This window comes from Staurois parvus, unplaced genomic scaffold (assembly GCF_062004578.1).
Source record: "Staurois parvus isolate SC_StPar_1 unplaced genomic scaffold, SC_StPar_1.0 ptg000297l, whole genome shotgun sequence".
NCBI classification, from domain to species: Eukaryota; Metazoa; Chordata; class Amphibia; order Anura; family Ranidae; genus Staurois; species Staurois parvus.
Window position 1 is genome coordinate 3,957,076 of NW_028318093.1, and position 15,274 is coordinate 3,972,349.

At 40.3% G+C, this 15,274-nt stretch overlaps 1 protein-coding gene across 3 annotated transcripts in view; it reads right to left on the bottom strand.

Annotated features, from left to right (window-relative positions):
- TRRAP (transformation/transcription domain associated protein) overlaps positions 1–15,274 on the bottom strand; it is a 236,450-nt gene that overhangs the window by 106,804 nt on the left and 114,372 nt on the right. For all 3 annotated transcript variants that reach the window (XM_089682734.1, XM_089682733.1, XM_089682735.1), the window contains 4 exons: positions 13,980–14,126; positions 9,069–9,271; positions 7,225–7,346; positions 1,343–1,556 (listed from right to left, as the gene is read on the bottom strand). In XM_089682734.1, the coding sequence (XP_089538860.1) occupies positions 1,343–1,556; positions 7,225–7,346; positions 9,069–9,271; positions 13,980–14,126 (686 nt within the window). The remainder of the gene's footprint in view (positions 1–1,342; positions 1,557–7,224; positions 7,347–9,068; positions 9,272–13,979; positions 14,127–15,274) is intronic.

Genomic DNA, 15,274 nt, shown 5'->3' on the forward strand with positions numbered 1-15,274 from the left:
GGACGCAGATGTGTGAACCTGGCCCTATTGGCAACACATATTGGTCCGGCTTGACATTCAGGTTTAATTGCATTGTTGGCACTTTGCGATAAATAAGTGGGTTTTGGGTTGCAGTTTGGGCACTCGATCTCTAAAAGATTCGCCACCACTGTTCTAGGGAAAAACAACCTTCATTAAATTTTTGAGGCTGTGATTTTATTTGGCATTTTATCACAGGGGCTTTACCTATTTCACAAAGCAAAAGCTCTCTGGCGTTCTGTCTTTCAAGGTCAGTGACTCCGTGAGAAGCAACTGCTGAGATGAAATCTCAAGACCTGATTCTTAAAACGTCTGTAGCACATATGGCATGCTAAAATGATCCTTTTCAAGTAATATGGTCATATTTCCTGATTCATCAATGAGTAAAAATTCTAAGGTAGCTCATAGATGGTTGAACAAAAAAAAGGGCTTTATTCCCCCTTCCAAACAATCAAAGTGGATGGGGGAATCCTCCCCACTGAGCTATTATATTCTGACTGTGAGAGACTTCCCCAGCATCAAAATACACTGTTCAGCATACAGGCTATACCATGCAGCACTGACTGAGAGGAAAAATATGACAGGATAGTTGTAGAGAAGTCTGTAGATCGACTTCTGTACAACCTTCCTGCTGAACCGGATGAATTTCAATCCATGTATGGCTGGCTTAAAGTGGTTGTAAACCCTTACATATACAGAGTGAAGTGCCTAGCCTCAGATAATATACAGAGATAAAATAAATTCTACATAAGTTGTACCTGTTTATCTGCCGTCTTCTCTCCTCTACAGCCAAAGTGCTGAATTTATAAAGCTTATCTGAGCTTTTAGAAAGCAGGGGGCAGGGAGCTGAAGTTACACTCTACAGATCATATCTCAGGGAGGAAACCTCCAAGAGCCGATTAGAAGGAAGGAACACCCCCCTTCACACAGCGTACAAGAACAAAGCTGTGTGATCGACAGCGAGATCCCCCCCCCTCCCTTTTTTAACTTGGTGTCAGGAAATGTGTCAAAAGTGACTCATGCTGAGATAAATAACACTTAGTGCTCTGGAATAAGACAAGTACATACTATAGAAGGATATGCTTTGTTCATATTTCATGAGATTTACAATCACTTAAAGAGACATAAATAAGCATTACTTTCAATCAGTCAGACCAGACTGGTAAATGTGCATTGAGAGAAGGGAAAGATACAAACCTTGCACAGCACCTACTGTGTAGCGCTTACAACCTGCATAATTTTTTACAATTAATAAAACTGTTCACTTCCAAATCTAATTACAAACAATTAACAGACGATGCAATTATTTACAGTAAATTGTTACCTCAATACACTGCTTAATCCAGAAATGGTTTCCCATAGCTTCCCAGTTCTGTGAACACGTGATGTACAGAAGCCTGTCATATACCCGGCGTTTCATCGAGCTATCAAAGGCCTCGAAGAATTTGGCCCTAATGTGGGGCTGTGCACAGCGCAGTCCAGAAAGAAAAGCGGGTTCCAGTTTGGCAGTAAGCTCGCTCCCAGAAAGAGCCTCATCTCTGTAATGAGGAAACCAAATCAATTTCTGTTCTAAAATCTCATACCAAGACCAACTGCAATATATTAATGTTATTTTAGATACAGGACTCGACTTATAAAGTGATTACTGAACCAGCATCTTTCTTTGCATTACTTAAATTGGAATACCAGCCAATACTTACTTTATAGTTTTTAACTGTGGCTCGAGTGAGGGAGAGTTAGAAGCCCTATCGGTTTTTGTTGTTTCTGCCTGTGTCCTTATTGGGAAGATGAAAGATGTATCCATCTCGCATACAGACCTTTCATCTCCTAAGTTCTTTGCTGCATGGGCCATGGCGGTGGTGCTAGAGACTTTGCGGGAAGGAAGGCCAACACCCCGTGTAAGATATTTATCCTTTATGGCAAACAACAATGAAGGCATGCCTTGAAAAATAGACCTGTGAGCCTTCAAAACCAAGATATATATCAATATATATCTATATATCTATCTATCTATATCTATATATATCTATATATATATATATATATATATCTATATATATCTATATATATCTATATATCTATATATATATCTATATATATATCTATATATATATCTATATATATATCTATATATATATATATATATATATATATATACACATACACACAGTCAGGTCCATAAATATTGAGACATCGACACAATTCTAACATTTGTGGCTCTATACACCACCACAATGGATTTGAAATAAAATGAACAACATGTGCTTTAACTGCAGACTGTCAGCTTTAATTTGAGGGTATTTACATCCAAATCAGGTGAACGGTGTAGGAATTAGAACAGTTTGCGTATGTGCCTCCCACTTGTTAAGGGACCAAAAGTAATGGGACAGAATAATAATCATAAATCAAACTTTCACTTTTTAATACTTGGTTGCAAATCCTTTGCAGTCAATTTCAGCCTGAAGTCTGGAACGCATAGACATCACCAGACGCTGGGTTTCATCCCTGGTGATGCTCTGCCAGGCCTCTACTGTAACTGTCTTCAGTTCCTGCTTGTTCTTGGGGCATTTTCCCTTCAGTTTTGTCTTCAGCAAGTGAAATGCATGCTCAATCGGATTCAAGTCAGGTGATTGACCTGGCCATTGCATAACATTCCACTTCTTTCCCTTAAAAAACTCTTTAGTTGCTTTTGCAGTATGCTTTGGGTCATTGTCCATCTGCACTGTAAAGCAGCATCCAATGAGTTCTGAAGCATTTGGCTGAATATGAGCAGATAATATTGCCCGAAACACTTCAGAATTCATCCTGCTGCTTTTGTCAGCAGTCACATCATCAATAAATACAAGAGAAGCAGTTCCATTGGCAGCCATACATGCCCACGCCATGACACTACCACCACCATGCTTCACTGATGAGGTGGTATTCTTAGGATCATGAGCAGTTCCTTTCCTTCTCCACACTCTTCTCTTCCCATCACTCTGGTACAAGTTGATCTTGGTCTCATCTGTCCATAGGATGTTGTTCCAGAACTGTGAAGGCTTTTTTAGATGTCGTTTGGCAAACTCTAATCTGGCCTTCCTGTTTTTGAGGCTCTCCAATGGTTTACATCTTGTGGTGAACCCTCTGTATTCACTCTGGTGAAGTCTTCTCTTGATTGTTGACTTTGACACACATACACTTACCTCCTGGAGAGTGTTCTTGATCTGGTCAACTGTTTTGAAGGGTGTTTTCTTCACCAGGGAAAGAATTCTTCGGTCATCCACCACAGTTGTTTTCCGTGGTCTTCCGGGTCTTTTGGTGTTGCTGAGCTCACTGCTGCGTTCCTTCTTTTTAAGAATGTTCCAAACAGTTGTTTTGGCCACGCCTAATGTTTTTACCATCTCTCTGATGAGTTTGTTTTGTTTTTTCAGCCTAATGATGGCTTGCTTCACTGATAGTGACAGCTCTTTGGATCTCATCTTGAGTTGACAGCAACAGATTCCAAATGCAAATAGCACACTTGAAATGAACTCTGGACCTTTTATCTGCTCATTGTAATTGGGATAATGAGGGAATAACACACACCTGGCCATGGAACAGCTGAGAAGCCAATTGTCCCATTACTTTTGGTCCCTTAACAAGTGGGGGGCACATATGCAAACTGCTGTAATTCCTACACCGTTCACCTGATTTGGATGTAAATACCCTGAAATTAAAGCTGACAGTCTGCAGTTAAAGAACATCTTGTTTGTTTCATTTCAAATCCTTTGTGGTGGTGTATAGAGCCAAAAATGTTAGAATTGTGTCGATGTCCCAATATTTATGGACCTGACTATATATATTTATATATATATATATATATATATATATATATATATCACATCGGTTGCTTTTCTTTACTCTCGCTGGGGAGATTTCTCTCGCTGGGGAGACAGAACTACTTGTTCTGTCACTGGAGCAGGATGGGAAAGGAAATCTCTGAAATGATGCAATTTCTTTCCATTCAGTGAGCAAGGATCAGAACCCCTGTCACATTTTATTATCTGTGCTCTGTTGGGGAGATTTCACCTAATTTCCTGTAGCCATCATAGCAGTAAATAAGGGTACTTATAAAGGGTAAAGGGTAAATAAATACATGACCAGGTTCTATTCCTTCTCCACTCAATACAATCTTAAAGAAAATGTAAACCAAACATTTCAAATTTTGTGCCATGTACTTGTATGTAAATGTAGCCTGTTCTCTATGTATTCCTTCATTTGTGTTCCTGCCAGACCCTCTGCTTTCCTATTAAAAAATGATCACACTACGCAGTAGAGCACAGCATGGTCAGTTTTCGAGCTGTGCTGGGAACTCTGCCTGCTCTCCTGCAATGATCAGACTTGTGCTGACACCCCCTTCCTGCACAGCCTTTCATGGAGAAGATCAGCTCAGTGTTCTGCTGTTTCTCCTCCCCTAGCCTATAAACAGCTGGCTGAGAACAGAGGAAGTGTGTTCACTTATAAAAAAGGGGATCATGTATTTATAATGTTTTTTAAATCTACACAAATGTTTTACTTTTCATTTCTATTTTAATCTGAATGCGTTGTTTTACAAAACGAGGGTTCATATATAATTTAAAAATAGGATATTGAGTCAAGCAGAAGTTGGCTCTCCAGCTTTTATCTATGCTGTAATTGAATTACTCTAGGTGCTATTTTAGGACTAGATGTATCCATTGAAAACAATAGAAGGTTGTGGTAATCACTTCACTTGCAACATATTGAACACCATGTGCAGCTAATCGTGTAATTGTCAACAAGAGGTTAAATCAATTTAGTATCAGATTAAATAGGCTGCTGAGCTCTGTCGGCTGAATCATGTGGATAGAGGTCAGGAGATGGCCTGCACTTACTGAATGACACAACTTAGCTGATAGGAAAGAAACCTAATTTCAGAGGCGATTATTAATGAAGTAAGCTCTGATCACATGTACTGAACACTTTACTGCAGATAGTTGCCAGCCTACAGTTATGGAATTCCAAAAAAATTAAAATGTAAAATACTACAAAATTAGAATTATCCATTGTCCAGCACCCTAGGTGCAGCCCCCAAAGCCAAATTTTCTTATTCCCAGCAGCTGGAAAAATCTTATCCCCCTGGGTAAGTATGGATCCCCTCAAAAAAGTCACATGACGAAACATGTCATGGAGGTTGACAAATAGGCAAGAACTGGAAGTTAGGGTTCCGCCATCTTTGTTTTCTCACCATGCTGTTTTTATCTTTTGGACTTTTGTAAGCGCATCTTTTTTTTAAACAGTGGTTCTTAACTCTACTATACTATGAGCTGTGCTTACCGCCTACTATTCTCTTGATAATCTGAGGGACCCTGAAAATGTTAGGCATGAGTTTGGAACACAAGTGAGCAAGTGGTGGCCCTATATATTGAGCCTGTCTGGACCCTATGAGAACCATGGGCACTGATTCTGGTGAGAATCCACCTGCATGGGGTTCCAGCATGGTGGTGGTTGTGGAGTGGATTTGCACAAGCACATGTACATGCACAAGCACTGTGTTTAGAACGAATGTAAGCATATGCTTTTTATATTACACTGGCTAATATGATCTGCTACACAATGGATGTGGTATTTTTGGTTTCTGCACGAGATGTTGAGAACACCATAAGAACAGTGGAATATCTGGGGATTTTCAGTAAGGAGGGAGACATCTGGGAGGCAAGAAAGATATTTACATCGAGCCTGATCTGACCCATTGATGCGTAAGGGTCAGGATATCTGATGAGAGTTTAATCGCACTGGTGGCACAGAAACTAAGGCAAGATATGCGAATTTGAACTGCACAGAGTCACATGACATGTGAATGAAAATACTTTTCTGCGGAGCCCGTTCACATACATGCGGGCCAGCCACAGTGCAATTTTAAAAAGGGTCCTGTGTGATTTTAAGTTTAGTGTGGGTGCAATTTCCAGCCTGATACACTTTAACAATTTGCATTTGAATCACACCTGCACCGCATAAACAAAATTGCGCCACATTCCGCACTACAGATCTGTGAACCCAGGCTCAGACTTAAAGAAGGATTCACATGTTGTCAGGACTATAATGTGTTTCGATAGTCTTATTGTGTAAATATGAACAATTTGATTATACTGAGGAAAGGGGTTATAGCATATTTTAGCTTTAAGAATAGAATAGTTTCTGATTCATTCTTTGAAATACTACAAAGCCTGATATATCTGATTATCTGTGGACATTCTAAAAAGGTATTTACTACGCCATATCACTCCATCTCATAAATTGCATTATTTATTTTATACGTGTTCGCTAAATTATCTCATGATTATCAAATGTTCAATTCACAAATAGTTCTTGCATGGGAAGTGATCTCTTATTCTGTATAATATAGACATTCAATGTATTCGTCATGAAATGTGTTTTTATTGCCATTTCACATTTTACATAACCTGACTGTTAACGCCACCTAGAGAGAGCAGAATTTTCACAGGCTGAACCTGTACAATTATGTTTGAGGACTGACTTTTACACATGGAATACTGAGGGAAAATAAATAAGATGCTAAAGGGTGTGTGAAATTAAATTGATATGTACATTAAACCCTTAAGGACCATTCAGACACCACATTTTTGTATGTTAAGGCATGCTGCGCTAGGGTAGTCCACCTATTTTTGGTGAGATGAGAAAAAAACCCTGCGCTTTATTTTCACTGCACCATACCATAGCATATAGATGGACCGAACTGTTGTGATCTAAAACACAAATGCATTGAACTGCCCTATCAATGTATGTTGTAAGCTCGAAAGAGTAGGGCCCTCTTACCCCTCGTACGTTGTTTGTTATTGTTGTACTGTGCCATGTATTGTCCCCCCCCTATTGTACAGCACTGAGCAAACCCTTTGGCGCTATATAAACTCGATGTAATAATAATAATAATAATGTTGGGCTGCCATTCATAATAAATGGCATTGCCACACTCCACACATCATTCATTACTGCCCACTGTGCTGAGATGCAACACACAAGTTTGAATGATGTTCTAGTGAATTTAAAAACAAAATACATTTGAATGCATTCTGCAATTGTGATTTAAGGTTAATAATTTTATGTACATACACTATACTATAAAATATTCACTACTCCTCTATGTTTACATGCTAGAAGACAAGGACACATAAAATAGAATGCACAGGTTAGATTTTTTTCCATAAATACCTGTAAACATAATTAACAAGTTCCAAAAACTGTGCATTTAACTCTAGATCTTCTGGAAAACGTTTCTCTATATAGGTCATCATCTTCACCAGCAATATAGACTTCTCTCGGAGTGTAGGTGTCTGCATAAATAAAGGACGTAGTGATTACCAATGCATCTGGAACAATTAGCCACAAACAAAACATTTCTGAACATTTTGATTAGAGTTGGTAAAAGTTAGGTTTTTAATACTGTCTACAATATAGACAGATTCAACAGAATAGGAGGTGCAGTGAAATCTCTCAAAAGTGACTCCTGTTCTACTGACGAGTAAAACTGAGATTTCCCCTCTCTTTGAAAAGGTATCCTCATACTTACTGCTGTGTCTCTGCAACAGGATATGGGGGAAATCTCACCAAAGGGGAGACACAGAAAAAAAAACCCAAAACACTCGCAAGCTGTCCCACTATCTTCACACACAAAAAAACCCTGTAGCAGGAGTGAAAATTTTGAAAACAGATCGGATTGTTTTTTGGACTCTAATCCGAGGAATAAGGGTGCAGAGAGAGCTCTTCCACGCATAATTCTCACAAATAGCAGCATTTCTTTACTTATTGTTCGACTTGTTGTCTCCAATTCCCCATCTTCCTCTCCATCTATTTCAAATCTCTTACAATTTCTTTCCTCTTCGGTCTTCAATCTATCTAAAAAAATAATATCAACTAATCTCCACATACTCATTGATTATTCAACCGGCATCTCAACCTCCACCAAAGTGTCTGGAGTTCTTGGTACTCAAAACTCTTGAATACTAAAACAGACTGCTTTTTGGACCACTACAAACAAAATAGATTTGTTATCAACCATCGCAATTAACTACTTGCCGAATGATGGCTACAACGCAGTCTTCCAGTTCTGGAAGCGCATCTATTGACGTCCTCCCAGGACTGCGCACCTCCCACTCTCTGCGATCACAAATCACAGTAAAGGGCCAATCACAACAGGCCTTTACCACATGATCAGCTGTGTCCAATCAAATAAATCAAATGATGTAAACACACTTTCCAGTTATTGGCAGTACTTTTCTCACGTTGTCACAACGTGAGTAAAGTACTGCAGACAACCGGCAAGTGTGAAAGGGGACATCTACACTGATAATCAGGGCACTTATTATCAGTGTATCCACAACAGTGCCCATCAGTGCCACCTATCAATGCCAGTCAGTGTCCACCAGTGCTGCTAATCAGTGCAGCCTCATTAGTGCACATCAGTGAAGGAGAAAAATTACCAAAATTTTATAATAGAAACTAAGAAAAACATTTTTTTTTTCAACATTTTTGCTTTTTTTTCATTTAACAACAAATAAAACACCCAGTTGTGATGAAATACCACCAAAATAAAGCTTTATTTGTGTGAAAAAAAATAATGAAAAGTTATGGTGGATACAGTGTTGCATGACCACGAAAAAGTCATTCAAAGTGCGATTGACAATTGACTTGGGCAGGAAGGGGGTAAAAGTGCCCGGTAGGCAAGTGGTTAAATAAAGACCATTTCCATGTAGCCATAAAAAGGCCAGTACATTTATTATGAATCTAAAGTGTACTTCAGTAAGAGACTTCTCCTGTTTGTGTCAAATGGTGACTCTTTGGTGGGAAAAAAAAAAAAAAAAAAACTAGTCAGCAAAATAACCACTTCAAGATCTACTTTTGGATTAAGTTGGAATATAATCTGGATTTATTTGCTGTCCATATCAGGAAGAATAATGTGTCTTGATGGTGGCATTAATTTAATTATTTTTTTTTTATATCTGCCTCTTTGTAGCATCATACTAAAACTATGTAATAACAGTTATCTAAAGGCTTACCTGATTTGCTGCCATAGGTGTATTATTTTTTAGCCATTCTTCCACTATCTTCACTACGGCTCGGAGGATTTTAGCATCAGGAGACTTCTCAATAAGAGAAGTCAGAATGTTCTGAATAAAGTTTTTCCTCATCTCCATGCTCATTACTGCCAAGCGTGTTTTCACCAAGTCCAAACTCAGCATGACCAGCTCACTAGTGCCTGCTGCAGAATAAAGGACAGGAGAGAAGGAGTGAGCAACTCAAGGTGAATAATGAAGAGTAAAGTCTCTTCTGGCTAACAAAGGTAGAGCACACAAAATGTAACTGCTCTGAGGCAAGACTGCAATAGCTGTATAGAACTTTAATACTCTGAGCCCCTAAACTAGAAAAGGCATGCAGATAATAGGATTTCTATAATTACCGTAACATTCATTTCTTGGAGTCTATTGAGGGACACAGTAATTTAAAGACTGTTACACTGCCGCCTACAGGAGGACTGGACACTGGCAAACAAAATTGTGGGTCAACCCACTACAACCCCTCTTACTCCAAACATGCCTTAGTTTTGAAATAAAGTAGTACCATTAGCATGATCAAAAACACAGAGACCTGTGTCCCTCAATGATCTCCAATAGATTTTACAGCAAGTACAAACATTTTCTTTCTTGTCCATTGAGGGACATAGGAATTCAAAGTCTGATGGAACCCCAAAAGAAGCCCTACTGACACATGGGCAACAGCAACAAAACACTAACAGGCTCACAAAAAAACAGAAGAACTCAGGACTGCTTGTAGTTTACAGGCAAATGAAGGACCTTATGCCTAAAGTGAGAGGTGTGAACATCCACCTGTTAAAATTTGCAAACATATGAACTGAAAACCAGGTAGCAGCACTGAAAACCCAGGAAACAGTTGCATGATGCCAAAAAGGACAAGAAGCATTCACAGATCTAGGGGAGTGTGCCTTGATAGGAAAGTGTGGAAACTGATCCTTAAAGTGGGTCTAAAGTCTTTAGGTTTTTTTTTTTTTTCAAACTGAATGCATTCTGTGCATTAAGGTAAAAATTCTTCTGTGTCCAGGATTCCTTCCCCCTCCCCAGTACCCCCTTATACTTACCAGAGACCAATCTCAATTCAATACTGTGCACGACAACTGCTGCTCTCTTCCTCCTCATAAGGCAGATTGATAGCAGCGGGAACCACTAGCTCCCGTTGACGTCAATGAAATCCTATGACGAGAGAGCGGGGGCGGAGCAAAGTCCTGCTGTATGCGTCTAGGGACGTAAGCAGCGAACCCACACAAGTACCCCCCTAGCAAGCCACTTTCTTTTGGAGAGTTGGGGGATACTCAGAAGACAGAAGGAGCCCAGAGCACTGGTGGGAGATGCCAGAAGAGGAGGATCGGGGCTGCTCTGTGCCAAACCATTGCAGAGTTACTAAGCATAACATGTTTAGTTTTTTTTTTTTGTTTTTTAAAAAATAGCAAAGGTTTAGAATTACTTGGAAACCATAAGCTTGAATGACTGTTCGCCTAAGACACAGAGAAATGGTGGAACAAGAAGCTAGTTTCACTTTATGGGGATCATTAGGAAATACTAAGAGTGAGGTAGTCTTTCTAATAGGATCAGTGGCTGCAAGGAAAACTCACACAGCATGATCTACGTCCAAGAAATGGAAGCAACATCTCCTACTGATAAACTGGAACTGTCTTTGATATCATGCAGAGCCCAGGATCCCAGAAATGCAGATCTAATAAGGAAATAGTTGGATAACCAGGATTGAGGGGAGACCAGAGCGAACAGCACAGGAGTTTGTTACCTCCTCCTCATCAGAGTGCCCTGTTCTGGGGTCCAAGGGTGCTCCACAGGATAACTAAAAGCATATGCAGGCTATGGTGTGCATGGTTTGTGCCAACGACCATATGCAAGTGCCTGTTAGATATATTTAACTGACCACAGATTCAGTTCAAAGCAGAAAGTGCTGGTAGCAACCACCAAGATAAGACTCCAAGCAAGATCGAGAAACTGAACCTATGCTACAGAACAGTAATAGAAAAAAAATATACATGGGGCCTGCGGAAAAAAAATTAATGTTCAACAGATAATTATGGGTAGCTGTGACTGTGCAGGTTATACCATAGTGAACACTTATGAATTGTCTGCACCATATGTAATGCCTCCTTCCAGTACAAAAGAGAAGGAATATGGCCCCACCTACTGGTATGTTTGGAGAATGACATTATATTGTATGTATAGAGAATGACATTGACATGAATGAATGACTGCTATGTTTGGAGAATGACACTGACATTGTATGTATCCCAAAAACATACAACTGCTCACTGCAGATTCTTTGCAGTCCTCACTTCTGTGCATATTGTTAGGGCTTTTCTCTCCATTCACTTGAATATTTACCAAGCGAAACATTCCTGTTCATGGAACACTCAGGCATCACAGGTGTCAGAAGACTGATGGAGCAAGCTTCTACAACCAACCACCCCTACATCTCTGGGCACCCGTATACATTTGTGGTAACTGTCTGACTACCCCTTAGACCAGGGGTGGGCAAACGTTTTGACTTGAGGGCCGCAATGGGTTCATATATTGGACCCGGGGGCCGGACCAAGAGTAGATGAATGATGTGTATGTGTCATCCATAGTAAGTATAGTAATATTCCCCCATAGTAAGCATAGTAATTAATCCCCCATATAGTAATTCATCCCCCATAGTAATTCATCCCCCATAGTAATTCATCCCCCATATAGTAATTCATCCCCCATAGTAATTCATCCCCCATAGAGTAATTCATCCCCCATAGTAATTCATCCCCCATATAGTAATTCATCCCCCATAGTAATTCATCCCCCCTATAGTAATTCATTCCCCATATTAATTCATCCCTCATAGTACTATTCCCCCCCAAGTAGTAAGCCAAGTCCCCCCTGTGTCAATTCACTTACCTTTGCTCTGCGCGTTCCTCTCGCTGTGTTCCCGCGCCGTTCCGGTCTTCAGGGCGGACTGTGAGAGGAGCCTAGCTCCCCTCACGTTCCTCACGCTGCCCCACCTACACACATTCTGACAGCCGATGTTTGCCACGCTCCGCGTGCCGGATTAAAAGGTCCGCCGGGCCGTAGTTTGCCCATTGCTGCCTTAGACCTATGCTAATCAAATGTTATGGAGTGAATTTAATCCAAATGACTATGACTAGGTTAAACACATGGGAGGCAAACGTGTTCACACAGTCTTAGTGCTTCTGCAGACAAAAACAGCATGTCTTCAGGTATATTGAGCTTGTAAGAGAGATCAGTTTGAGATAGTTGTTAGATTCTTGTGTTTTCTTTTAAAGGTGCTTCTAAACTGTGACTTTTAATAGAATAACCACAGACGTGATGACGGTGCCTGATCTTACCATTTTTAGTTGAATCAGATGACACTCATCTCTATGGGTGAATTTTGCCACAATCAGCCACTTTTCAGGGAACAGATAGACAGGTTAGAAAATGTCCTGAACAGCAAAGATCCCTCGGTGAACTTGCACCATCAGCACCCTCTCTTCGCCTTCCCCATCCCCTTTTTATAAATTGTTATCATTATCAGACCTGAATGCATAAATAATAAAACACTGCACAGTACTATTATGGAGGGAGCTGAGATTACAATCTCAGTTCTCCTCATTAACAGTAATATGGAATCTTAGCCCCTTTTGCAATTTTATTGCATCATTTTACAATGCAAGGTACTGTTTACTCTTTTTATTTTCTATATCACAAAAGTGATGCTTTATTCATTTCTGTACATTGGATGTATGGAAACTTGAGACAGGAAAAATGCATGCATGCATGCTGCACTCAGTTCTGCACCTCTCCGCTCAACTGTGATGTGAATGGAGCACATAGAAATCAGTTACTGTGTGGCCTTGCAGAGACCTGAATTTTTCAAGTGAGTGTTGACAAGCCCTTAAAGCAGTTTTGAAGTCCTATTTTTTTTAAAATAACAAACAGGTTTATACTACTACCTAAACATTTTCTACCTTAAAGTGGCTGCAAAGGCTTAAGGTTTTTTACCTTCAGTAAAAAACTTTCTGTGTGCAGCAGCCCCCTAATACTTAACCGCTTCCCTGCCACCGTATAGCAGATATACAGCTAAGCGGCGGCACGGGTGCGCAAAATCACGTAATATATATATATATATACGTAATTTTGCATTTCTCGGTAGGGGGCGCACGTGTGCCGTGCATGAGCCCTACCCACGCCACCATTCGCGGCCGAGGATGTCAATCACCAGGTCCCGGCCAGTGATTACCGTCAATCACCAACGGGGAGGAAGACTGTTTTGTTTACAAACAGTCTTCCTCCCTGTCAGCTCAGGCACACTGCTTGGGATGGCTGCGTACAGCACAGCCATCTCGATCAGTGTGCTTACAGTGAAGCACACACCCCCGCCCCCTAGAAAAATAGTTGCACATAGTTAACCCTTTGATTTCCCCTCACACTTCCTGCCCAGTGCCATTAGTACAGTGTCGGTGATGTTTTTTTAGCACTGATCACTATATTTCTGTCACTGGGGATGTCAGTGACACCAAGTTAGTTCCCCCCCAGTGTCAGAATGTCAGCCACAGTCCACAGTCCAGTCCAGTAGCAAGCTGCTTGCTCTGGGGGCACTCAGCAGCAGGGAGGGGACAGGAGCACTGGCAGATAACCCAAGAAGAGGAGGATCGGGGCTGCTCTGTGCAAAACCACTGAACAGAGCAGGTTATATACTATGTTTGTTTTCTTTGTTTTTTTAATTACCTTTAATGTCACTTTAAGGCAGGGAATGCATTGGTAAAAAAATGTTTAGGCTTTAGAACCACTTTAAAACAAGAAGGAAAAAAAAACCACTCAAAAGCATGGAAATAAAATGTTAGAGGTTATGGTAACATTAAAAAATACCTGGGTTGGTTTCAGCAGTTCCAGGAGTAGTCTGTGGGTTCAAATGTTCCCTCACCATCTTCTGCAGAGAGCGCATGAAAACGGATATGAGCCGGTCTATATAGCTGGGGTTGTTGCTGCAGGCCGACTTCAATATCATAAGTGTACCTATTCAATACAAAACACCATATATTAGCTGTAATTCATAGTCTGCAGAAGCACAGATGGCATTTTACATATGAAGCACAGCTTCTAGCAAAAAAACCTAATCCCTCAAATAATACCACCACCTGGTACTAGACTGTGTGCCCTTCAAGGTATACACAATGGATCAAAATGTTCTTTTATTATTCTGCTGCTTTAGTCCAGTCTAGCAGTAAAAAGGTTAGACTTTGTCTCATTTCTGCATAACACAGTTGTGTTCAATTATATGTCCCTGCAAAGGTTAAAGGCTGAGCTACATGTCTGAAAATATCTGATAGAGCCACCTCTATTGCCAGAAGCCACCATATCATCAGATTTATGCTTTAACTTTCATTAGCAGAAGATACATTTTTGTGAAATAACTTTGTACTTTTTAACACATGAGCACTGCAACACAACCAAAGCCTGCTGTACACAGTTCAAACTGCATCAAATTCCTGCTAAATCAGCTGAAATCTGAGCCATGGGTGGCTTGGCCTGCACCACCCAGTTCAACATATTTTTCAACTGACTTTTGTCGAAGTGGCCGGTTGGATAATTGTCAGCTGAAGAGTGATTACACCCAATCAAATAAAGTCACTGTTCAGGTATGCTGACAGCCAAAGGTGCTGACTATCAGAACAATCAGGAAAGAGTCTTTCATCCTGCTTATGGTCATAGAAATCTATAGGTGTATGGTAAGCCTAACTGGCTCCTCGTGCTGACTTTCCCTCTCCCAGTCAGAGCTCTTTTGTATAGGACTTACAAGAAGCTTATACAAAGTCAAATTTGAGTACTTACACTGATCACTAGATTACAATGACTAATAAATACAAAGTTGCAATAATTTGCGTCTTTTATATATTTTATTTATGGATCCGCTATCCCTCAAGGAAGCTTTTGAGCAAAAAACACATTGGAATGAAGTCTTAGGCAATGACGTCACCCCTCACAGCCGTGACCACGGGTGGCATGCATGCTTTCTGTCTTGATGTCTGATTAGTTTTTCCATACTGTAGGTGCACTATCTCTCAATAAACTAAGCTTTACTAGGTAATTCAATACAGAGTATTTAATATTTTATACATACCCGAATCTTGACGCTGGCTGTTGCGACTTAGCAAGCGGCGAGT